At 36.4% G+C, this 24278-nt stretch overlaps 1 protein-coding gene across 1 annotated transcript; it reads right to left on the reverse strand.

The window, feature by feature from the left end:
* Window positions 1-3785: 3785 nt before the first annotated feature.
* LOC116707830 (mRNA decay activator protein ZFP36) lies at window positions 3786-6344 on the reverse strand. The gene is made up of 2 exons (XM_032545459.1): window positions 6209-6344; window positions 3786-6031 (listed from the first exon to the last, which is right to left on the reverse strand). Exons 1-2 carry the CDS (start codon window positions 6239-6241, stop codon window positions 4820-4822), a joined length of 1245 nt encoding a protein of 414 aa, XP_032401350.1. The 5' UTR covers window positions 6242-6344; the 3' UTR covers window positions 3786-4819.
* Between the last annotated feature and the right edge of the window lie 17934 nt (window positions 6345-24278).

Below are 24278 nucleotides of genomic sequence, written 5' to 3' on the forward strand. Positions count from 1 at the left end.
ATTATCCAATGGGAGAAGAAAAAATGTTAATGCTTCACAACTTGGAAGATTTTCTGAGATTTGTGTCTTATAAACCAGTTGTTCCTGTGATTAAACTCTTGGGACTCTGGTTTAAGATTAAAGTGTATAAATTACCTGTCTGTTTGTTTCAAACTTTTACTTCAACCTAATTAGACAACTCTGTCATGTAGTTTCATTGATAATGTTGTACTCCATAAAGGGCAGCAGCTTTAACAGGCCTGTCTGAGTCCATGTATAGTCTTTAGATCAAGTGACTTAGGGGAAAGACTGTTTTGACAGAAGCAGGTTTGTGGTTGATTATTAACAATTTCTGTGTGGGAGTTACTAAATCTATGTTAAAAATCTATGCGGTGCAAAATGTGACATGGAGGGAAAAAAAGCTGAAGTCAATCAACAGCTAAAATACTATTAGCTTAAAAAAAAGTCCATGTTGTTGTCAATAGTTTAACTTGAAGCTCTTTATAAAAGAATGCTTCCTTTAACCAACTTGCTGTCACCAGGTTCCTGAAATGTCCAGCTTTGTGGAGCTTTCAGACATTTGCCCTTTTGTTCCACGGGGCGTTTAACCAGCCTAGTCCCGTGAACTGGCTGGTAAGTTAATGTTTGCGAACAAACAAACACATGCCTGCCTTTTTTTTTTTTCATTCTGGCTTTGCTGTTTACACTATGTGGTCATTGTCCATCACCATGGCAACACATCCTGCTATGGCTCGAAAGGGGAACTGGGTTTAAAGACACAATGCGCAATTGTGGCTTAAGTTGAGGTGTACTCAGGGTCCAGTTTCAATAGGTTTCTTCGGAAAATCTGCATTCCTCATGCATTTGTAATGCATAGACAATGGAAATAAATCAATTTCGGTTGTCTCAGCTGTGTTCTGAGCTCAGCAGATGGCATGATGCAGCTTGAGTAAGATATGTTTATAGCTTTAATTTAAATTGATGTTTTCATTCTATTTACTAGCGAAGAGCAACACAGCAACGTAGAAGCAAAGTAATTGCAAATGCAATAGCAACAAGGAAAAGTGTGGTAAATAAAAAAAACCTAATAGAATCATGCAAAGATAATTAGAGTGCATTGCACAACATACTCTGTGCTTTCTCTATATTGTATGTTCAACCTTGGTTACATATTAAAGATGTGAAAAGTTGTAAGTAACGACAAAAAAAAAGAAATATTATGAGTGGTTTTGTCTTACTTTTTTGCAAAGCACATTTACCTCTTCATACCCTGGATGTTGGGCAAAACCACTACAAATATTTTTCAGTTTTCATGTAATAATATAATTTTGTAGTATTCGGGCCAGTCTCACACATGCATGTATGTGAATCTAAACCATTCCACTTCAGTTTGCTTGGATGTTAAGGGTCATTGTCCAGCTGGAAGGAAAACCTCTAGTTTCAAGTCATTTGTATGCTCTAATAGGTTTTCTTCCTGAATTGCTCTGTATTTAACTCATTCTGTGTCCATATCAGTTTTAATCAGCTTCCCTGTTACTCCTGAGAAAAGGATCCCAGCAGCCCACCACCATGTTTCAGATCAGGGATGATGTGTTCAGGGTGACACAGAAAATTGCATGTGGGACAAAATGTTCAGATTTTTTCCTTTTTGGCTAAAGCATGATTGCTGTGTTTCCTTTGCTGCTAATTGCAAACTGTAAAATTACTTTCTGGTTTTCTTGTTGACATGTTATTCTACAGTCCAGATTTACGGAAATAGGTTCTCTCACATGAGATCTGGACCTCTGCAGCTCTTCCAGACCAACCATGGACCTCTTTACTTTTTTTCTGATTACTGCTCTCTTTATCCAGCTTGTTAGTTTTGGTGGTTGGGTGGTCTGGATATGTTTGGTATTGTGTCAAATTATCCATTTTCAGATTTTAACAGTGCTCTGAAAGATGTTTGAAGTTTAGGGACATTGATTTATAGCTTACTCTGCTTTAAAGTTCACCAGATCTTTATCTCTAACCCTGATGTTGTTCTTTTACTAATGTTCTCTAACAAATCTCTGAGTCTGTCGCATTTGTTAACATTAATTTATACTCTATTTACTTCAGAAGGCAATTGGGTGCACAGTATTCCACGTAACTTATTAGAATAAAAGGTGCTGAATATAAATACAACTCAGATTTCAGAAATTTTAGCTATGAAATTTTTTGGGGAAAAAAAGAGTACTATTTCCTTCTTTTTGAAAACATAAACTCTTTGGTGTTCTATGTCTACGACCTAAAATCCCAACAAACAATCCTAGATAGAGGATTGCATTAACAACGTAATAAAATAGGAAATAGTTCAAGGTTTTAAACAATAATAACATGCCATGGCAAGATCTGTGTGAAAGTGTAAACCAGCCTTAATGAACCTCAGAAAAGTTATCGAACTGTAAAAATAACTAAACCATAGTACAAGTACTCTCTTCAAAAATGTAGAAATGGTTTGCGGTTTACTCAAACAAAGTTGCTTAACAAAGGTAATTTCATTGGCTTTCTAAATTTAAATTTGTCTTCCATTTTCTCTGGAACCATCATGAAAGAAGTTTCCACAAGCATGATTTATCTGCCCACAATGTAACATGCAAAGGTTGTTTTCAAATCTTTGTCAAAGGTCACATGTCAGGGTCATGTACGCATACAATACATAGGCTATTATTGCCCACTGTAAAACACAACAATTTCTAAATCCAACACAGAAAATCTCAGACAAATTCAAGCATGGTGCACTAGCCAACGTTCCAAAGTCTTTTTAGTGGCAAGATTTTTAAAGCCTTTCTTTCATTCCGTCAGCTACCCAAACTCTTGAGAGGGTGGTGGCTTGTTTGTTGCACAACACATCGTCTCACAGGGATTTTAAAGTGGAAGTTGCAACAGGGTACTTTTGTGAACTTCTGCTTAACATATAAATGCTTCTTGCACAATCTCTAGAACACTTAGCTCGCAAAACATCGATCAATCAAGGCTGGAAATGATAGCAGATGACTTGCTTCCTGGGAAACGGCATGTTGTGTAATTCCATTGCTTTCCCTGTTTCATGTTTGTAGTATTTAACTAAGTTTTAGGACATTTCTAAGTATTGAAAGGGATGGATGTATTTCACTGCTGCAGTTTACATAGTGAGCCGTTCTGGTAAATCAGCTTTCGTGCAGTTTAGAATTGTCTTCAGTTTCCTGAATTATTTTAGTGAAAATGAGGCGGAAAAAGAACAGTTTCTGGTGTCAGCCACATGAGTGGAGGGGTGGTTACTGCTATTGTTTTTAGTTGCTTTGCTTGGCAAGCTCAGTCAGTGTTGCACAACTACTAAATCTGAATAAAAATGTCAGCAAATAAACATGTTTGTAATTTACATATAAGGTTAGTTTCCTGGTGAGAGCCAGTGAAATCTGAGTGTGAGTATCTCATGCAACTTAAAAATCTTGCAATGAATTTCAAAAAAAAGATTTCTTGAAAGGAACATATTCTGACTTTTCTTGGAAACAGTTTGGATTATGTATTTTTAACTATAAAATCCCATGTTTATTGCAAACATTAGAATATGGCAGCCAAAACATACAACCTACTAGAGAGATATCCGTCCCTTTAGAAGGTTTAGGTTTTTTCATAGTAGTGTGTTAATGGCTGACAAAAACATGTAATGGAACTGATCCAAAATAATTAATTTATGCTTTCCTTCAGTTTGTCTAAATTTAGAATATTTTTTGGTTTATATATTTTTTTGAGTTGTGATGTGCAGAAAACCGAAAATGTAAACTCCATAAAAAGTCAACAAAAAGTTTCTTTGTATTAAGGAATTTATTGTTTGCTTTTCAGGCAATTAAAAATATAATATTTTCTTTTTCTGTTTTTTTTTCTCTCACATTGCTATTTCACAGAGTTGGAAATATCTCTCCATAAATAAAAGTACAAAACACATAGTTTCTTTTTTTTTTAAACATGAATAAATATAATAAATACATTAGTTTAAGTTAACAACAAGAGCCAACCAATAACCAAATGGAATACTGTGGTGTTCCCTGAACCAGGCTGTCAAACAAACAGGGGGAAAAAAAAGAAAAAAAACTATAGATGGTGTGCAATTAACAAAGGAGCAAATAAAACAGAACGTTTTACAGAATCAAACACCATAAAAGCATGTCAGGATACAAATATTCAGTTCTAAACTCAACAATCTATTAGCATACTTTGATCCTTCAGCATTCTGCAATATTTACTTGCACCCCAAGTTTTGAAAAACAAACTCAAACATTCTTACATGCATTCTTGTACAGTCACTCATTTTCCATACACACTGAGCAGAATTACAAATGAAGCTTTGGTTGAATGCTACTGGGACATTTTCCCCATTTGAATTAGCTGTAAAGTGCATACAATAGACACGTCAGGTCTCGCTGATTAAGGCTACTGAATCAAACATACTGCTTGTGGCACAAAGGATGGAAAAGTCTTTAAGGCACAGGCATCATTGATTATCGCTAAAAGATAAGCCATTTTTTTAATCACCACTGATTTGCAGTGAGCCAAAGTATGTGCTGGTAAGGTCAAGACCTGCAGAGGAGGTAATTCTCTTGGAAGACCACATACAAAGGTCTAATAGGCTAAGCCATATTTCTGAGTATAAAAATAAAGTCTGATAACATTCGAGTTCTAAAATCATCTTAGTATGTGTAGTTTGTAAAAGATAAGTTACATTTCTACAAGTGTTATTAAGTTGTCTTGTTCTGAAGAATTTCAAAAATAGTCAGAAAATAGAAAGGCTACGCAAGTGTCACAGTTCTTTCTCTTTAGATTGCGTTGTCCGATTTTATCTTTAGTCAGACAGGGACAAACGCTCAAACACAGTCAGCCTCTTGGTGGCCGACCCATCGAAAGTTGGAGATTCAGTCCCGCTGGAACTGCTGCTGCTGTAGCTGTCCTCCAAGGAGTCTTCGGAGGAGAAACGCTGCAGTCCAGCGGACCTGGTGAAGCCCCCGGTGTTGCCAGGATACAGCAAGCCACCATCATGGTCCACTATGCTGGGGAAGGCTCTAGATTTATTGTTGGAAAAGTTATTTCCGTGGTTGCACACGCAGCGCGCAGACTTTGACTCCAGGATGAGAGGAATGTCTCCGGTGCTGGTGCGGGTCTGGTGGCTGCCAAACTGGAATGCTGATGTCTCCCTCTGCATAGAGTCTCCAAACACGGGGGAGAGGAGATCTGCAGGAGGAGGGGAAACTGAAGGAGCACGGGTGAATCCCAGGTTGGGATCATTGAAGAGTGAAGAGAATGACGGAGGAGAGGAACTGCGGGATGGACCCATGAAGCCAGCAAAGCTGACACTCTGGCGTAGCTGGTGACGTGGGTTGTGGCTGCCAGATGCAGAGGGATTTTGCTGCTGCTGGAATTTGGCAGATGATAAAGGACCACCACTGATTTTCTCCTCATGGATGAAGTGGCAACGTGAGCCATACGGACAGTACCCAAAGTTGTAGAAGGTTCTGCAGGGCTCGGTTTTATACTTTGGGTGGCGGTACATTCCTCTCAGTTCGGCTTCACCATGAGCAAACTGACACTTGCTGCCATACTTGCAAGTGCCGCTCTCCTGGTAGCCACGACACAACTCAGTCTTGTAACGGTTAGAGGAAAGCATTGGTGGTACCTGGGCTGGGAGGTTGGATGAGGGAGGAAATCCTGGTGGGGGGGCCACTGTAGTAGCAGGGCTTGGGGGGAAAGGCTCCAGGCCTTTCAGGTGTCCGATTGAAGGAAGCAGGGAGCTGCTGGGCTCGGTCAGGCTCATGGAGCGGTCAGGCCGGAAGGAAAGCTGTTTTTTGTTGGAAACCAGTGCCTGACTCCAGATGTTCGATGACCAGATAGAGCTGCCATTGTCATCATCGTTAATGTGCTCTGAGCTCGAGCTGAGGCATGAGGAAGCAGGATGGGAGGAGGGAGAGAAGAATGAGGCCGATCGGTTCAGTCGGTTTTGCCCTGGGTTCTTAAGCTGTACGAAGAGCGGCTCTTCATTCAGGGCCAAGTTTGGGAAGTTCTGTAATAGTTAATTTAAACAGTTACCACAAAGCATACAGACAATCTGCGAGGCAATACAAAATGTCTCAAATGAGTAAAAAAAAACACTTATAGATATACTTTTTGAACTTCATAAAGTTTACCAAAAAATAAATAAAGAGAAAAAAAACCCCACAAAAGTTGTGTTTTTACTCACTTTTGCCAAAATGTCGTCAAGCATATCGGACATGCTGTATCCCTTTGACTGCAACAAAAAGACTGGGCTCTGATCCTTGGTTCAGTGTTAAATGCCTGCGTGTAGACTTGTGTTAACCCTGCTCTTTCTTAGCTCCTATTTTAAGGGAGCTAACCCCTCCCTCCAAAGGGAGGGGTTTCCACAGCACAGGCCATGTTCCCGGATGATCCTCTTTCTGACAACTCTTTCTCCTCCCCCTCCAGAAAAACAGAAAAAAAGAAGAAAAAAAAACGAGAGAGAAAAAGACAGAGGAGAACTGAGTATTTTTAGCCAGCTGTGTGAAATGTTTCAGTTTCGTAGGCATGTGAAGCCGAAGTGGCTTATTTACATAGCTCTCGAAGATACTCTTCTTTAGGGCACAGAGCAAACCAAATGTGCTTATGCTCTCACGCACAAAGTTCCTGAAGGAAGATAAATCCCTCCCAATTCTGTGAGACATTTAGAAATCTGAAGCATTCAAGCTTCAAGAAAATGCCAAAATAATTGCGTTTGAGTCTTTCTGTATACATAAACCTAATTATACTTTTACAGTATTTGACCTCGTTCCAGTGACTAATACTACACTGTCGGGAAGTGTGATAAATGATCACACAATGTATAGTTTCTAAGAGTTGTTTTTTCTTTTTGTCTCATAGAGAGCAGAATGTATTACTGTACATTTGAGTTTACCAGAACATGCCCCCTCCACTATGTCTTCTGGTTTCAGTGATGATTACATCACAGCCGCAAATTCAGGTACAGATTGGTCAAAGGGAGAAACCTTTGGTTGAAAACAAGATATGAGCAAATAAAAAATATCAGCAAAGACCAAAAAAAAAAAAAGAGTGAAATCTAATCAGATAATTCTTGAACACTGGTGGCTAAGGATATTTACGTTTTAAAGCAATTGGTGCTGTTGTAAGCTTTTTTTTTATTACTAGGTTTGTTACATAAAGTAAATGACTTGGTTTTAGAATCTAATTAAATACAATTTAAAAAATAACATATTAATCAAATTTTCTCCAGCCTTCTTGAGAAACTGACAAAAATCCTTTTTTTGTCATAAGAGATATTTGTTTACACGGAAAATGTCTCCCTTTGAAGTTCATGTCCCAGAGTGGAAACATGTCAGTCTTTGAGTTTAAACAGTTAATGTATTTACCACAACCAATATGCTTTCAGATGTTTTTAAAAATGTCATTTTTACATAAAAAAATTACACAAACTGTCCACAAAGTACTTGTACAGTTTTACTCTACTTTGCGCAGTAAAGCTAAAATTTATTTGTACTCCTTTATTTTTATTTTATTTTTTACTCTGTGACTAATTTTGTTTCTCATAGGAAATGAGAGAGAGATCTCTCTCAAAAGATAAGACAATTTAAAAGGTGAATCAGGATTTTTAGAAAAAAAAATGTCTATGTTTTATTAAGTATTAGTAGGTCATTTCATTTCATATACCTCTCACTTATCAATGTGAAATAAACAAATCTTTATCTGCCTCCACTGACTGTCGTATTCAAGACTTAGGCTGGTTGACTCCAGATAAATTATATATCTTCCAGTTAGAAGACACATGTTGCTAAAATTAAAATGCTACTTCAAATCAAAATCTAACAAGAGGGTGAATAATTTTAGGCTGTACTCTACATTTATCTGATGTTGACATAAAATGTTATTTACACTTTTATGCAACTGTAATAAATACACATACACATTGTCACTTTTTTTGAAGTCTTCCAAAGTTATTTATCAGGTAATTCTTAAATAAAATGGAAATCCCAGGCTGACAGGAAATGCAGACAGTTTTGCCATTGGTTCTGCTACAATACTGGAGTCATCAAGCACACAACTACAGCAATGATAGGGCACACAAAATCTAGATTACATACAGTAACGTTAAATGCAACTGTCGGCTTCCTTCAATTTTACAAATTTCATATCAGATAAAGAAATCATGTTTTTTTTCTCTCTTCACTGCTGCTGCTCTTGCATGTGTCACCCACTTGCATGAGTCATCCTGAATCCTGGCAATGATGGCACGTATATTCGAAGCAATGTTGTGTAAGTGTATAAGTCACTAAGAACACTAAGACGTGTGACAATGCAGCCAGATTAATGTACGCATCTTATTAGTGCAACCAGTTTTTACTTTACTTTTTATTTTTAACACCTATCCGTGTTGTAGTTATTGTCATATTGTCAGATGCCATCAAAGTGACCTCCTGTTTGAGAAGAAGCAAGGAATTATGGGATAGAATTTTAACTAACAGTTACTTAAATAGAGAACCAAAAGAAACAATTTTGATATAACTGAAAAAAAAACAACAACCTGGGAACAAATGTATTTTTATACAATATAATATTTGTATGATGTCCTGTTTACATTTTTTGAACCAAACAAAACATGATGTGTCTCTTGACTGCATATTGTTTTTTTACATTTAAATGTTTTGTAATAATGATGTGGAGGTAGTCAAGTTTCAATCTATTTTTGACAGATTAAACTGATTTGTGGTATGTAAGTAAATAAGTAGTGTATGTTTAAATTAAAAAACCGAAGTAATTCTGCTATGAAGACTCATCATCTATTTTCTTAAATATATCATCATAGAATTTTACATTATCCATATTGCTGCCCAACTATCATTCAAGTCTAGCTCTACTAAACTTTATTAAAGTTAGTAGCCCTGTTGCCTTGCAGCAATAAGGGTCTTGGGTCCAGATGCTGAAAGGCTTGATAATATTATAAGTCCTCAGTCAACCAATGATGTATGGAACAAAATTGTTATATTTTTATGTTGTCATTGTTTAACAAGGATAAACTATGTAGATAGCTTTATGTTTAACATAACTACACACTTTTATAATACATCTACATGTAATCATACATGACCTTGTATGAAGCAAAAACAACAAAAAAGCTAAAGAGGAAACCACAGTGATTGTACTATTTAAAGTATCCCTGTGCTAACAATTCAGATCAAGTCAGAGCTGTAACAACCATCTTCAAAATATTTTTAGTAGTACTTATAGCTACTGATAGTATTACAAATCAAACTATCAGTCTTAGTCAGAAACAGTTCATGTTTTAAATTTGCTCCTTGAAGGGGTTTGATAATAAACTGAGTTGTGAATTTAGTACCAAAGTATGTACTGAACCCTGATTTTCTTTGAACTCCCAGGGGCTAATCAGCACTTTGTTCAAACACAACTATTTTGTTATGTCTTAATTTTTCCAACGCATCAACAGTTTATGGGCTAGTAACTCATTAGAAAATTAAATTAATGAAACGACCTCACATGCTCTTTACCTTAACATGATGATGCACTGACATCATGGCTGGGAAAAGACTAGCTTCTCATGTTCAGCTAATAATATCTTTGGCTAGATATAAATAACGTTGTTTATTATAAGCTTGACGGATTATATGAGCCTGTCAACAGCGTGTGGAAAAATCTGACCCCTTCTTTAGAAACATTCCCCCCTCATCAGACCAGGAAATTGGCAGGGATACTTAGGAAGCAAAATTACATTCATGTGTGTGTATGTGTGTTTACATGTTGGTGTGGTTACTTTGATCGGCTCCTTGGTTTTGCTACGTCTTTTGGTGCAGTTGCAGGGAGTAGCTCTAAAATAGGGAGTGGCACTCACATAGCCTACGCGTAGCAATGTAAGCTTAGGAGAGTCTTCTTGGTGACGGTGACTTGCAAGTTGCTCAGTGTGAGGTTTTTCTTTCCTTTGTGACTAAGTGACTGGGCTCTCAGTTTCCAAGTTTTCCACAGCGCTTTTTCTTGGATGACATCTCAGTTTCTACACAGCAAAGTTTTGTAACAGGTCAGGGCATGATGACAGGCGTGAGCTGGTCCGTAAAAAAGTGTAATTGGAGAAATAACATACAATGCAATCCTGTTACTTATCTGTGATTTTTTTTTTCATTTTAAGGTCTCTTATTATTCTCAGCCAAAAGCTTAATATTTATGTAGATCCAACACTAAACGATGTGCACTTTAAAATGTGAAAGTATCTTTTTCTTTTACTTTCTTTTCCACTGTTGATTGAATTAAATAAAAATAATGCAGGTTTTGAAAATAAAAATGGAAATAAATGTACATATCTATTTACCCTCAAACATAGATGAATAAGAAGAAATATTATCATCTGATGTCTAGACTTCCTAATTGGGTTTCAAAATGTACCCAATGTTCATGGACGTTTATCAGTGTACTCTGACTGTGCACATTGATAAAACAAAATGGTTGGATCATTAACCAAAAGGCCTTTGTTCAGCCTTGTTGATGATGTAGTGCCTGCTCTTACACAGAATTGACTCAAGTGCCTAAAAATCTGTGGTTAAAAACATACCAGACACGTTCAACATTATTTGAACTTATCTCTGGTTAGATCATCCCAAATGCTTACAAAGCAAGGTCCAGGTTGCCAGATTACATATCCTGTTATTTAAACTTTGGCCTAGGTCTAAGCTCTTTTCACTTCTTGTAAGTGGTGCAACACATTTTACATTTACCAGAAGCTGCTGATATATTTTACAGAAAGCTTTGATGCCATCTCCCACATCTTATTACTGCCATATGTTCCCAGACCCAGCAATGGGAAGTGGAAAAAGGTTAAAAGGTAGCTACTTCTGCTTAAATGCTTGAAAATTTTTTTTTTTTGCAGCCCTATGCATGACAGATTGATCAGATTGATCTTGCATTCATATGTGTACATGTATGTTATGAAAACAATAAATCAAACTGCATACATATTGTACATCCAAATAAATTAATACGTTATGATACAGTGAGACTAAGGATTTAATCCTAGTAAATTAATTTCAAATGATTCTACACAGCCTAGACAATCACAACAGGCTAGTTACTTTCCTTTTGTATTGATCATATGATGTGATGACTTTGGAATTTATTCTATTTTAAGTTTAATAACTTATAACATTCATGTCTAATGATTTATGTAATCTTTAAAATTTGCATGTGGAAAGAATATGTCCTAGTTAATTAAAATTAAAGGAAACTTAGCTCCTGAACATCCATAATATTCAACAATTACCTAATTTTACTGCTAACTGCCCTGAATGTTGGTGTGATGATTGTAATAAAAGAGCCTTATTTTCTATGACATACCTACTTCTTGGTTGAATGAAAACAAAATCTAAATCTGCTGGAGTCATAGATAATTTTCACTGTTAGAATGTCGCATCTCAACTCCAATCAGAAAGAAAAAAGAACACATGACATTTATGACAAATCTAAAATTACACGCTGAACTACCGTACTTTGCCATTTTCCAACCCGAGACTTCTCTACAGACCTTTAAGTGCACCTGTATGAGGGGAACTCTGGGAAACGTTTTAGGACTCTGACTCATTACTAGGTCCGAACTGCCAAGTCACCATCACATGACTCTCGATGACAGGAAGGTTTAGTCAACATTGAAGAAGACACTCAACAGCCAGGGAGGTTTCCTTTCTTGCCAAAACAAAATTTATGCTGCTGATAATTTTACTGAGCTATAGTTTCAAACATTATTTTTATTTATTTTTTTGCATTTATGCTATTATATATTTACAATTCACATCAGATTATGCAGTTTTTAGACTCACTGACAGTGTTAAGTTGATCTTTCAGGTTCCAACTCCTTCAAAACTCTCACCGAAAGACCTTGATAAATACAGTTTGGCCAGCCTGTGTCTACATTAACTAATACTCGGCAAATATTTAACAATACCCTACATAGCGTTGCTATGGTGATATGCCAAACACTGAACCACTAAATGAGCACAGGTTAAACAGTCACTTAGCAACAGTTGTGCAGCAGGTTTGTCAAGCTAATAAAGATGTCTGAAATATGATTAGCCTGAGCTGCTAATACCTTTGAGTTCACTGAATGATTCAAGAACAGAAACTCAGGAAAGGCTGAAGGATAAATGGTATTCTTACTGCAGAATAGGGAAAGTGAGTCAATGCTTTAAGTGAGAGGCCTGTGTTGACATTAGGAGTGGGGGGAAAGTACCCTCCTCTCCAGACTTCTGGCACATTTATATGAGACATGGCCGATACGGAGGCTTCTGTGTAGGATCATTAACAGGTGGGCTGCTTTTGGACCAGTTTTCAGGGTATGAGCTGCAGACTACTACATGTAATTATATTGGTTAGAGCTTCATCTTAATTTAAGAAGGACTTCAACTTTACATGTGTTGAAGGCAAATTTATATTTTCACAAAATCTATAAATAGATATAGCAAAAAACATCATAATTAACAGAAATAAAGGCTTTGCAACATCAACCTGTATGTGTTTCACTTGGTGAATTGAGATTTTAAGTGAATAAACTTTTCAAAATAATGTTAACTTATTGAATATGACTAACTTTTCCATGTTATCTTTTTTGATTATTGATATTTAATTTCCTTATAAGTCAATAAATTATTCTTGAATTGAACTGAATGTGTTTGTGTTTTCTTAAACGGCAATACATTTTAACCAGAACTATTCTGAACTCTGGTTTTGTGGCATTTAATGCAGCTGTGGCATATAGCTTCTGTTTCTCAACAGGCAGATGTCTGATTACTAATGACTGATGACTAATTTTAATCTCTCATTCTTAGTGGATTACTGGGTTATTTCCTGCTCATATATTAGAGTACTATTTAATGAGTGGGTTGTTTTTCTAGAACTCGATCATGTCATACTCACATTTATTTAATGATCCAGTTTAAATATTCTTTCCAATCAATACTTTCAGGAACTGTACTGTAATAGTGGTTTTACCTTTTAACTGGAAACATGCTGACAAAAGCACATTACTATTCATGGTTACAAGTTTATCACAACCTTCAGCTGTCAGTTACAGTCAAAATCAGATATTTCCATAGTCTGTATAAAAAGAAACATGAGCAAATTTTCTTATCGTAGTTTTTCTTACCTTTCTTATAATCCGAGGAAACATGTTATACTCAAGGTAATTTTGGATTGGGATTTTTTCATATTATTTTTTTCAGTGCCAAAGGCTTTAACTAATATTTGGAATAATTGCTTTTCAGCTTTTCAATTGTACGACTTTAGTTTGCTGGACTTTTTCCCAAAAGACAAAGTATTGACTTTTGGGTACAACATCAATTCTTTGTGCCCTAGCATTGACTTTTTGGCTGTTATTGAAGTTGCTACTTCAATGACGTGACATTAGATTTTTTTTTTTATTCATGATGACATGTCTTTTGTGAACTCTATTCAACCTGCAGCATTAGATTCATACAACATAATGGTGTCACACTGATACTTCAAAGTTTAATTGGTCTTATAGGTGAAAACCCAAGGGGAAGAATGACAAATAAACAAATTACTACCACTGCAGATATGTAGAGGGTGAAAGGGGCATATAAAAGATAAGTCGGCAAATGTTTTGAAATCTAAATATCACAAATTTCTTTGAAAACATTTCTGAAGAATAATAATACAGGAATAATGCAGTTCTTCAATAGTGGCCCATTGAAAATGTCAGACCTTTCCATAAACAAGAGAAAGGTTAGAGAGGTCAGTTAGCATGTGACTGAGATTAGAGTGTGGCCCGACTGGTTAAACTTGTTTCCTTAGCTTTTCCTTACAAGGCGTCATGGTGACAACAACTCAAAAGCAAAATGTAATGTATTGTAGTGACATAAAAAATTATTTGCTAACAATACAAATAAATGCCAGTCTTTTAATGTACTGGCATAAGCAGATACAGTGCTGCAGAAGGTACTAATCCCCTTACAGTTTTCTTTTTGTTGCTTTTATTGCCAATAAAAGCAACAAAAATGTGATTGATTTGAATCAATCACATTTTCATTTGAGAAAATTAATTTTCAAATGATGATTTATATTTTTAGGGGAACAACACTATTCTAACCAGCATGGCCGTAAGGGAAAAGTAATTACTCTCTTGTTACATCTTGCTTAACCCAAATAGTACAAGGCCTGTAGGATCAAGTCATGACTGTAATGGAACCATCACTCGGCAAGATGAAGTACGCTAAACACAACTAAATAAGCGACACACAGGTCTCTGACTGATGAAAATTCAGGAACAGATCAGCAAGATCAGTCACATCTATGAGACTGTATGGAGGTTACAGTCATTAGGACCTCAGTGAACCACAGTCAGAGCTTTTATCCACAAAATGGAGAAAACATGGAACAGCGGTGAATTGCCTGGAGACGTCAGACTACCAAAATTATTCCAAGAACATATTAACGCCTTTTCCAGGAAATCACAAATGAACGAAGAACCAAATGTAAAGCACTTCTGGCCTCCCAGTTAGCATCAGTGAACATAACTTAAGTCCCTTTTTTGAAAAAGGGACTAGATACAAATCGCATACACAGAAGAAATCCAAGGTTCAAACCACTGCTGACCAAAAAGAACACAAAAGCCTATATTGCACTTACTAAAAACGTTTTTATAACCCCTGAACTCTTTATTATAAAAGTGGTAGTTCAACAATTTGTTAAAACCTTAAAGCTAAAAGGAAAATCTATAGAATTTTTTAAAAATGTATTTTACAAGCTCAAAGACATTTTTGCCATGCTTCCTGTATCAGCTGCGAAACGTGGTTTTGGAGGAATTTCTTCTGTGAGCAAAAAAGCAGTAATTATATTACTGAAACAGCTGCGACTGTAATCTTGGTTGATACCACACACAATTAATGCTGAGGTTTTCCAGTGTGTAACTCAAGAATTGTTTATCTGACTTTTTCTCTGGCAGAGAGAAGTGGTGGTTTTCCATAAAGGAGCAAAACCCATAATCTGTGCATATGCTCCTCTGTTCTGAAAGCATAAAGTCACAGCTAAATTAACCATTTCTGATCTGTGTTTCATATAAATTTTCACAAATTAATTATTTCTTCACTCTCAAGAACAAGCAGGCACAAAAGAAAAAATTAAATAACAGATCCTTCACATAAATGAAACCCCAAGTAGTGCGATGGAAAGTAATTGTTTTCATAACATGTCTATTGTACAGTAGGGAGTGTTAGTTTTTAAAGATACTAAAATAAAAAGACGAAAATAATCGGGTTGTGTGAATGAATGCACATTTGGCAATAGAACTCTTGCCAAAGAAAAACACAGTCAAGCACTTTTTGCAGGAGAAAATTATATGAGTTGTGTTACAATGCATGCAGTTGTCAGGCAACAAGGTATATTTAGAGTGTTTGAAAAGATCCGGCAATAGCTCTGGGCAAAATGTAATCTTATGTTTCAAATTCTTTGACTGGTGTCCTGAATTAAAAAACAAAGGAGGGGATTTCCTATTTGGTGAAAAGTTGAATTTGACATTTCCAGTGACCAGGGCAAACTCGTGGTTCAGGTTTTGTTTTATTTCGGAAGAGAAATAATAATAAAAAAATATTTTGAAACTGGAAAACTGTGAGTTTCAAATCTCTGTGTTTCAAAGTCATTTCTGATGCAGTGCCTGGAAAAATTATTCATAGGTTTGCAATGTTGTGTTTTGTTTCAACCACAAACGTAATTGTATTTTTTTTATGTTTTTATTTGATAGACTAACAAGACAGCAGTTGTGAAGTGGAAGCAAAATGACACATGATTTTAAGATATTTTTTTACAAATAATTTCTATCTGTTACATGTGTATTAAGCTTCTCTTATTGTACCAGCTAATAAAATCCAGCTCAAAATAAGAATAATAACAATAATGTGACCAATTTAGTAAAACTGTAAAGTTTGTCCATGTGTAATTTCATCTCAGTATAAATCCAGATGTTCTGTGAAGGCCTTTGAGTTTGTAGGAAGACATTTGTGAACAAACAGCATCATGAAGACCAAAGAAAACAGGGAGAAAGTTGTGGAAAGTTTGGAGAAGGGTTAGGGTTACAAAGCAATATCCTAAAATGACACAAAGACACAATATATTTGAGAATCTGTTGTAAGATCTGACAAGGGATTTTCACAGATGTTATCTGTCCAATTGTTCTGTGTTTGACCTAATTTGCAAAGAAGGGAGGTCAATAATTTCAGACTCAAGATGTGCTTAGTTAGCAGAGTCATACCTCCAAAACTGTAATTGTATCAAAAAGTGGTTCTGCAAGTAACTGATTTGGATATGCTAAATACAAATGCTCCCCGTAATTTTCCTGGGACTCCAAAGTGATAACATGTGAAAAGGTTCAAGGTGTATGTTTAGGGCTTATGTGTTCCTGAAGTGCTAACTCACATGGACCCTAGTAAAACAAATGAACAGTTCTGAACTTTCTGTCAGAGAATATGCCTTTAAAACTCACCCATCCTGGTAAAACATTGAAAACGGGCAGAGTAAGTGCTTTGTCAGTAAGTAGTCGACCCAGCCCCCTTTTGTAAATGTTTGTGTATCAGCTGGGTGTTCTTCTGTGGTTCAAGGTCACTAGTGTGGGCTTTTAGGGTGTTGTGTGTGTTTGCTGCTCTTTTACTCTGTGGCAGTGACTAAGAACTCACAGTGTCCACTGAGCACGTCATTTTGCTCCAAAAGCTTAACAGATGTTTGCCGCTGTCATTTTTCAAGCTGTGCTTTTTTTCCCCCTGTCTCAGCAGAAAGAGCATTGGAGATTTCCAGATCAGAAATCATTGACTTGCAGCTTCTTCATGTAAAGTGTCAGAGTTGAGCTCTCATGTAGCCAGATTTATTAAAAAAAATATGGAGGAACTTATTTGATGGGAATGAAATAGACACGACGGAGAAAGCTGAGAATACTTTTTTTTCTTCTCATTGTGTCTCTACTCATCATCTAATTACTTACAGTAAATCTGTCAACAGACTAAATTCTAAGAAAACGTCTCCTTCTCGAAACCTCTCTCCTTCTTATATTTCCCTTTTTTCTTTTCCAGAGAAGAGCAACTTTCTTCCTTCTCACACGGAAATCAGGACAGGGTGTAGAAAGCCAGAAGAATGAGGGTGGGAGGGAATGACGGGAAGCCACAGTAGGAAAATGAAACAAAATGTTCTCAACTGCAAGCTGGAGTGGCTGCCAGGAAATGAGCTCGGAGTAGTGGCGAAACTTACCCCGAAAGTTAGTGAAAAACATTCCTAAAAACATAAATAACGCCGTATTTGAGCACTCTGAGCTATAAAAAGAAAGATAAGAGAAGAACAGCAGCAATGGAAGAGATAGAAAAGACACAAAACCAGCAGAAACAAAATAATCTTTTCAGGTTTTTTCCGACTACCAGACTTTTGGTGGTCTTTTCAAACTTCATATTTATTCAAGACACGTCTTTTAAAGCTGCACAAACAATGCTTCAATTAGTAAACTTGCCTGTAATTGCATTTGAAAATTAGAAACAGTAAAGTGGTGAGATACAGATGTGATCAAGACACACAGAAAGCAACAGAAAGGCAATAAAAAAGTATTTTCCTCTGAATTTGAAAAACTGACCAACTCAAATTTCTATGTAGAATTTAACTTAACCAGTATTAGATTGCAGTGATGTGATAACATGGAGACATGATATGTTTCTATGTGACGGAAACATCCGATGTTTCCGTCACATACATGTGTAACTGTTTTACATAGTTGCTGTTGTTTAAATCAGAGGAGCAATACTAAAAAATACACAAAAAATACTATATATTGCAGTTGTTGCTGTTGTCTTTAATGTAATTTTGATTTTACGACACAGACTAAAAAGATTTAAACATATCTTTTTTTATTTTATTTTATGAATAATAGCACCATGTTAACTAGATAATTAGTCAGGTTACCTGCAGTTAGCTGCTCAATAAAAAAAAAAAAAGAAGTTTGATCCTCATTTAGTTTTCACATCCACAATGTCAATAATGTCTACAGCTGAAAATATACTGCTCAAAAAAATAAAGGGAACACTTTAAGTGTTAAACACCTTTTTAAGTGTTCCCTTTATTTTTTTGAGCAGTGTATATTCTAACAAGCACATTTTCTTTTCTGGGACTAACGAGAAGTGAAACACCGTCATTTCACAGTAACAAGTGGGGAATGGGCAGCATTTGTTTAGCTGTGTGCTCTATACAGCTGCAAGACACTTTTGTCACTCTGACACATTGTCTGACATCTCATTCTGAAAACTTTAAATCATAGAAATGGTTGGTTGGAAAATTCACCTTTCTGATATCATTAGTGAGTGTCTTTTCAGAAAATGCTTTGTCATTTGTGATAATCAAGTAAGTTCAGACAAAACACAGGCATTGCACACATTGTATCTGTCAGGTTCACATAATTTGCAACTGCAGGACTAAATGTGCAGCTTTTGTCTGAAACATTAACCCAAAAGGCTGTGGAGATGAAATCTCACTGGAATGAAGTCATGGCACCTTTCAGAAGCAAGATAAGGCTTTTGGAAATCATCAATTATTTTTGATGTTTTTCTTTTTGCAAGACAACCTGAAAAATGCAAACCTTTCACATTATTGTTGTAAGTAAGACCGGTGTTGTTTTGGTTGGGTTGCACTTTGACATACAATAGGTAATGCCGGTTCAGTGCAACTCAGATAATTGAAGTAAGTCCACTTAATACTTTATAATCCTCTTTGACGTCATAGAAAACCGGCTCCGTTCATCTTGATCTCATATCTTCTTTTATCTCCCAGTCATGCCTCGCTGCATGCCAGACTCGGCAGATAAAATCCATTACGTTTCCAACCTTTATCCACGTTTTCTGGCCCTGCCCCTCTGAGCGTTTGCCAAAGAAAAAGTTTTGCCCCACTCTTTCTCTTTTACTCTGCTGCCTCTTTCCTGTTTCTTTAAAAGGAAAAGTATGTTCCTGACTGGAACACCACACACACACTCACACAAAGACGCGCCAAAATAGAGAAAAGGGGAGTTTTGCAGATGTGTCCTGGAAACAGACGTAGTAATATGCAGAAGTTAACAAAGTTAAAATGTTTGTCTAATCACGTCACTCAAGCTTTTTTTGTCCCCCCACAGTTCACACAGGCACAACAGCTAGCTGCCTCAATGGATTTTAATCTTATTCTTTTTGTTTCAATGATTCAGAACATTTCAGTGTCTACTTGTCTGTTCCCACAGTTATAAGTTTGCAGGCATCATCTTGTTAGGTTCCTAAAAACAACAGATGTGATCATAACTTCTGCAAGAGTTACGTTACTTACTGGTTTCCAGCTGTAACCTGCCTAGTTTCTGTAACGATAAGTGTACTGGTGGCATTCAAACTTTAAGCTCAAAGTACTCATTGGCCACAAAATCAGCATGTACTGTATATTAAAATTAAAAACATGAAAGCAATTCCATTGTGATATTTATCATTTTTACCCAATCAGCAAAAAACTGAACATTTTGATGAAGCATAGTGGTTTCCTTTTTTTGTAAAGCCAGGTCTCTAAGACAAAAATTATCTTACATGTTTGCCATTTTAATATACAGACATATAATATTCTCATAGGATTTAGGAAATAAATCTTCAAATCCAGTCCTCAAATGCCATTAAAGACCTTAATGGCTGAAGGTCATTAGGATTTAATCCATCCTAATAACCTCATTATTTGACTCGGATGTGTTGAAGCAGAAACACATCTGAAAATTGCCAGATTCTAGTCTTGCAGATTCCCGTTTTAGGTTGTCTGGATTGGGTTAGAAATGACTGGAAATCAAAAAAATGACAGATACAGTGCATTGTACATAACATTTCCTATTTTTAGAATATTTTAATGCATATTCTTTAAAAACCTTACATCAGGGAAAATATCAGCCTAAAGAACAACCTTAACAAGATGTTTGTGCTGGTGGGGCAATTTTTTGTCATTCCTGAAATGTGTTTGAGTGCCACACAAAATTCAACCAAGGACCCACATCCACCAATGGCCTCTCTGGTTTAGACATTGAAAATACAGAGAGTGTAGAGCAAGTTTTGACTCAAGAAATGAACCAGTGTTCATTGTTGCAGCTTAGTTACAGCATAACAGATCTGCACTAATATATTGAACTAATTCAATGTAGCTTCTGACCGATTGTTCACTATCACTCAATTCTTTTCCAAAACAAAGTATATTAAAGCATGAACAAGCCAAAATATTGCTCTAAAATCCACAGTGTTAGGGTTTTCCCATTTAAATTAATCTAGAAAAGCCATAAAGAGTGTTTGAATAGGTGGAAATATTCAAACACATTTAACACACGAGCATATGTTGTCACAGAATCACACCTAAATAAATAAGGCTACCAAGGAGATGAAATACAGGATGAGACACTGAAACTTCTCTGTCCTCTGTTCGGCTCCCACAGCTCTCTCTGGCTCTCTCAGGTACACTTTGTATTTCCCACTACACCACTATTGACACACACACACACGCACACCCCCACGGCTGCAACCCTCTCACACAAACACTGCGTGCAACGCTCCATCCTTATATTTGAAAGATGGTCTTGGGAGGTGTGTGAGACCACATGGAAGTGTCTATGTGTGTCTGTGTGAGTGTGTGATTTCAGATGTCTGCTGAAAACACAAGATCATGTTTGTACGTCACATTCCAGGTCTGCCGTGCAAACCCAAATGGAGCAAAACAGGCAAAGGGCAGTCAAAAAAACAGATAAACGATTTCCACGTTTCAAGCACTTGGCAGAAGCTCAAACTCTTATATCCACACCAAAAGGATGGTTTGATGTGGATGAAAATGAACGCGATAGGTTATAATAGCAATTATGAAGACATATTTCACTGTATTTTTAGTGTCAACTGTTTCTTGCTGAAAAGAGTTCTGTTACCTAAATACAACTGTCAAGCATGTGGGTGGAATGATTGTGATTTAAAGTTGTTTTGCATCCACAGTCATTGCAAGCTTTGCAGTCAGTGAGTCAACCTTGAGTCACAGGAGTCAATTTACAATTCAAAACATCAAGCACACCAGTTAATCACTTAACAAGAAAAACAAATTGTTTTAATTGCCAGATTAAAGGCCAAATTTCAGCTTTTAATTGCTGTCATTGGGCTGTGCATAACCAAATCCACACTGACAAACTTTATATGATATGTGTACGCAAATACTCCATCGGAAAATATGAAAAACTGGTAAGGTAAAATAATGAAAATAATGGTTGAAACTGGAAGCAGTTAGCATGTTTAGGAAAAAATGTTTACCTTCATAATAATCCTCCTCCTAGTTTCTGTATGTAGCACCAGATTTCAAGATTATTTCCAATGTTAATTTGATCCTAGTTGTATTATCAGAGCTTTTTGCAGATATAAACAAAGAAAACATAGTAAAAGAAAAAAAAAAACGATAATGTGGTGATCCTATTATTTCTACAATGTTTTAACGGGGTTCATATATTACTGTATTTTTTTTTTTTTTTTTTTTTACCCCTCCAGGGGGTCTTTTGTGGGATCTAGTGTCCCTTATATGACAGTAGACTGACAGGAAACGGGGAAGGAGAGGGGGGAAGACATGCGGCAAATGTCGTTGGGTCCGGGAGTCGAACCCGCGACGGCCGCGTCGAGGACTCAAGGCCTCCAAATACGGGTCGCGCTAACCACTACGCCACCACGGCACGCCCTATTACTGTATTTTTTGATAGAACTAAATTTGTTAGATACTGGCTGCGAGAGGTTACCTTTGTATGTTCTTTATCTTCCATTACTTATATTTACTTTTCTTTTCAGGTTTTTTTGTATGAACATTGACAATGAACGAAAATGTTTTACCTCTTTGGATGTGATTGGTTCACATATGGAGCCACTTCATATCTACAAATGTTTCATGGCGCCTGATATAAAGTTAGAGAAATGCTACAGAATCAGTTTTGATGTTCAAAAAGTAATAACCCCAAATAACTGAGCCATAACACTGTGACTAAGCATTGGATTTCTATGTAAGTTTACAAAAAAAGTTAACAGAACTGCCTTAAATCCAAAATATGCTGAATTGTACTGATATTGACCAATCTCAGTTCTCACAGATGTCTTTCTGTTTGTTTATTGAGCCTAGAAACATGTTCCAGGGTGTGACCTAAGATTGCTTAAGTTTGAAAAAAGGTGAGGTCGAATGACATAAGCAGGTGAAACCGGTTTTCTGTTGCTGTCAGGAAGTGATGCAGGTACCAGTATTGTGTTTGTTATGTGGGCACAGAGTCAAAACAGTCCCTTTTATGTACATGCAAGCTATGCAGGTTAAAACAGAGTATCTACTAGCTAACATACACTGCATTTTACAACAAATAAGAAAAAAAATAGTCAATTTGATTGCAGGCTAAACTGAGTGACACTTTCTTTTCCACTTTAGAGACACCAGATGTGTTTTGACTGGCAGTTGGAGATCAGGTAGTCCTTATATAACACGTTCTGAGTCAGTCACTTGTTTATATCTCAGGCAACACACAATTGTGCTTGCCTACACTGCGAGAGCCAGTGAGAGTAAGGGAGCTAGACCAGAAGTTGTGAAGATACACATAATACACAAACACGCACACAAGCGCACACTCTTAAAGCTGGTGAGTCAGTGAGGAATGTGAGCTATGTGGGCCAGAGCAGAGCAGAGCGGGCAGCATGTAGACAGCTGTTGGGACCCTTCAAGCTGGTGCTTGACAAGCTGTAAAGAATTTTCAATTCCTCACCAATGGAAACTTGAATTCAAACCTTTTCATACGCAATGAGAAGTTGACGGGAAATTAACCAATTTTGTTTGAGCTTTAAAATTTCCCCTCTGATTTAATCAACATGACACTGAGGCTGCACATGTCAAATTGCATGATTCTACAAGCTTTGGCTTATTAATAGCTTAACAGGCGGTAATTCTGAGCATAAGTCAGCTGAATTTATTTGAATGAAATCTTGGCTATTACGCTTAGATGCAGAGGTGAGGAACATAAAAGATAATCATGAAAACCCTAAGAACAGAACAAACAAAACATTTTAGGACAACATTTTACTGGACTTAAGACACTGAAAAATGCCACATGACATTTGAAATTAACAGAGAAGTCAGAATGTTACATATATCTTAATTTCCTCATTTTCATGTCTTTTTATCGGCATAATTTCATTATGTTTCAGTGTTTGAATGGATTCAGCTTTGCTCAGAAAAAGCTGTGATGTTCAAACTGCCCAGGATCATTATTTGTGTTTATACACCACAGCTGGTACTGATTTCAACATATGAATGAAGAGTTTGTAAATTGAGTTGAACATATAAGTTGAATATGACAAGCTTCATCAAACTATTCGTGTGTGCGTGTGCGGATGGATGTGGGAGGTTCAGTTATGATTATTTTTTTTGATTCCCTATGCTCCGTTTTGCAGTATCTTACACAAATTGCTTCCATTCCACATTATTTCACAACTACAAAATGTATAAATATTTTTAGGGATTTAATGTGATAGAGCAACACAAACATGTGAATTACCGGGCAGTGAAAGCATAAGGAAACTTAAGTCTTTTATTTTTATTTATTTTTATATACATGAGAAAAATGTGACAGGCATCTCAGTACAATCTCCTTTTTATAACCACATTTTGCTGCTTGGACATGAACAGCTGGGTTTATACAGAAAATAAATTAGATCAATTTCCTAATCAGGTGACCTTTGAAGGCAGGTGAATCCATGTATTGTTCTTTTCTTGGTTTTTCCATTTCAAAATAAAGCAACAACAACAACAAAAACAGAATAATTGGGTGTTTTAAATCTTTTTGTTTTAAAGACAATAATCTTTATGGGTAAAGCATAGACAAGCTTTACATTTCCTTCAACATTTAGGACCTTCTGATGGAACAGGAAATCATGGCCTGAAATGTTGGTGCAGAAACAATGAGCCTCCTCTTGTTTAAAGGGAGGCAACGGATCTCACTGAGAGCTGATTATCTGACCGTGAACAAAATTACCAATATCTTTATGAAAGTTTCTGCATTTAAGTCGTTTTCCAGCCACTACAAATTCTTCTTCTTTGGTGTCTTCTGTCATTTCCAGTATCGCTACATAATAAAACGTATTTAATTTGGGATTTAGATAGCTGAAGCAAAATTCAAACTTTATTTTACAGACTTCGTTTGATTAGTTTGATTTTACATATTTCGCATTGAG

The sequence above is a fragment of the Xiphophorus hellerii genome, chromosome 18 (genome assembly GCF_003331165.1).
Source record: "Xiphophorus hellerii strain 12219 chromosome 18, Xiphophorus_hellerii-4.1, whole genome shotgun sequence".
In the NCBI taxonomy this organism is placed as follows: domain Eukaryota; kingdom Metazoa; phylum Chordata; class Actinopteri; order Cyprinodontiformes; family Poeciliidae; genus Xiphophorus; species Xiphophorus hellerii.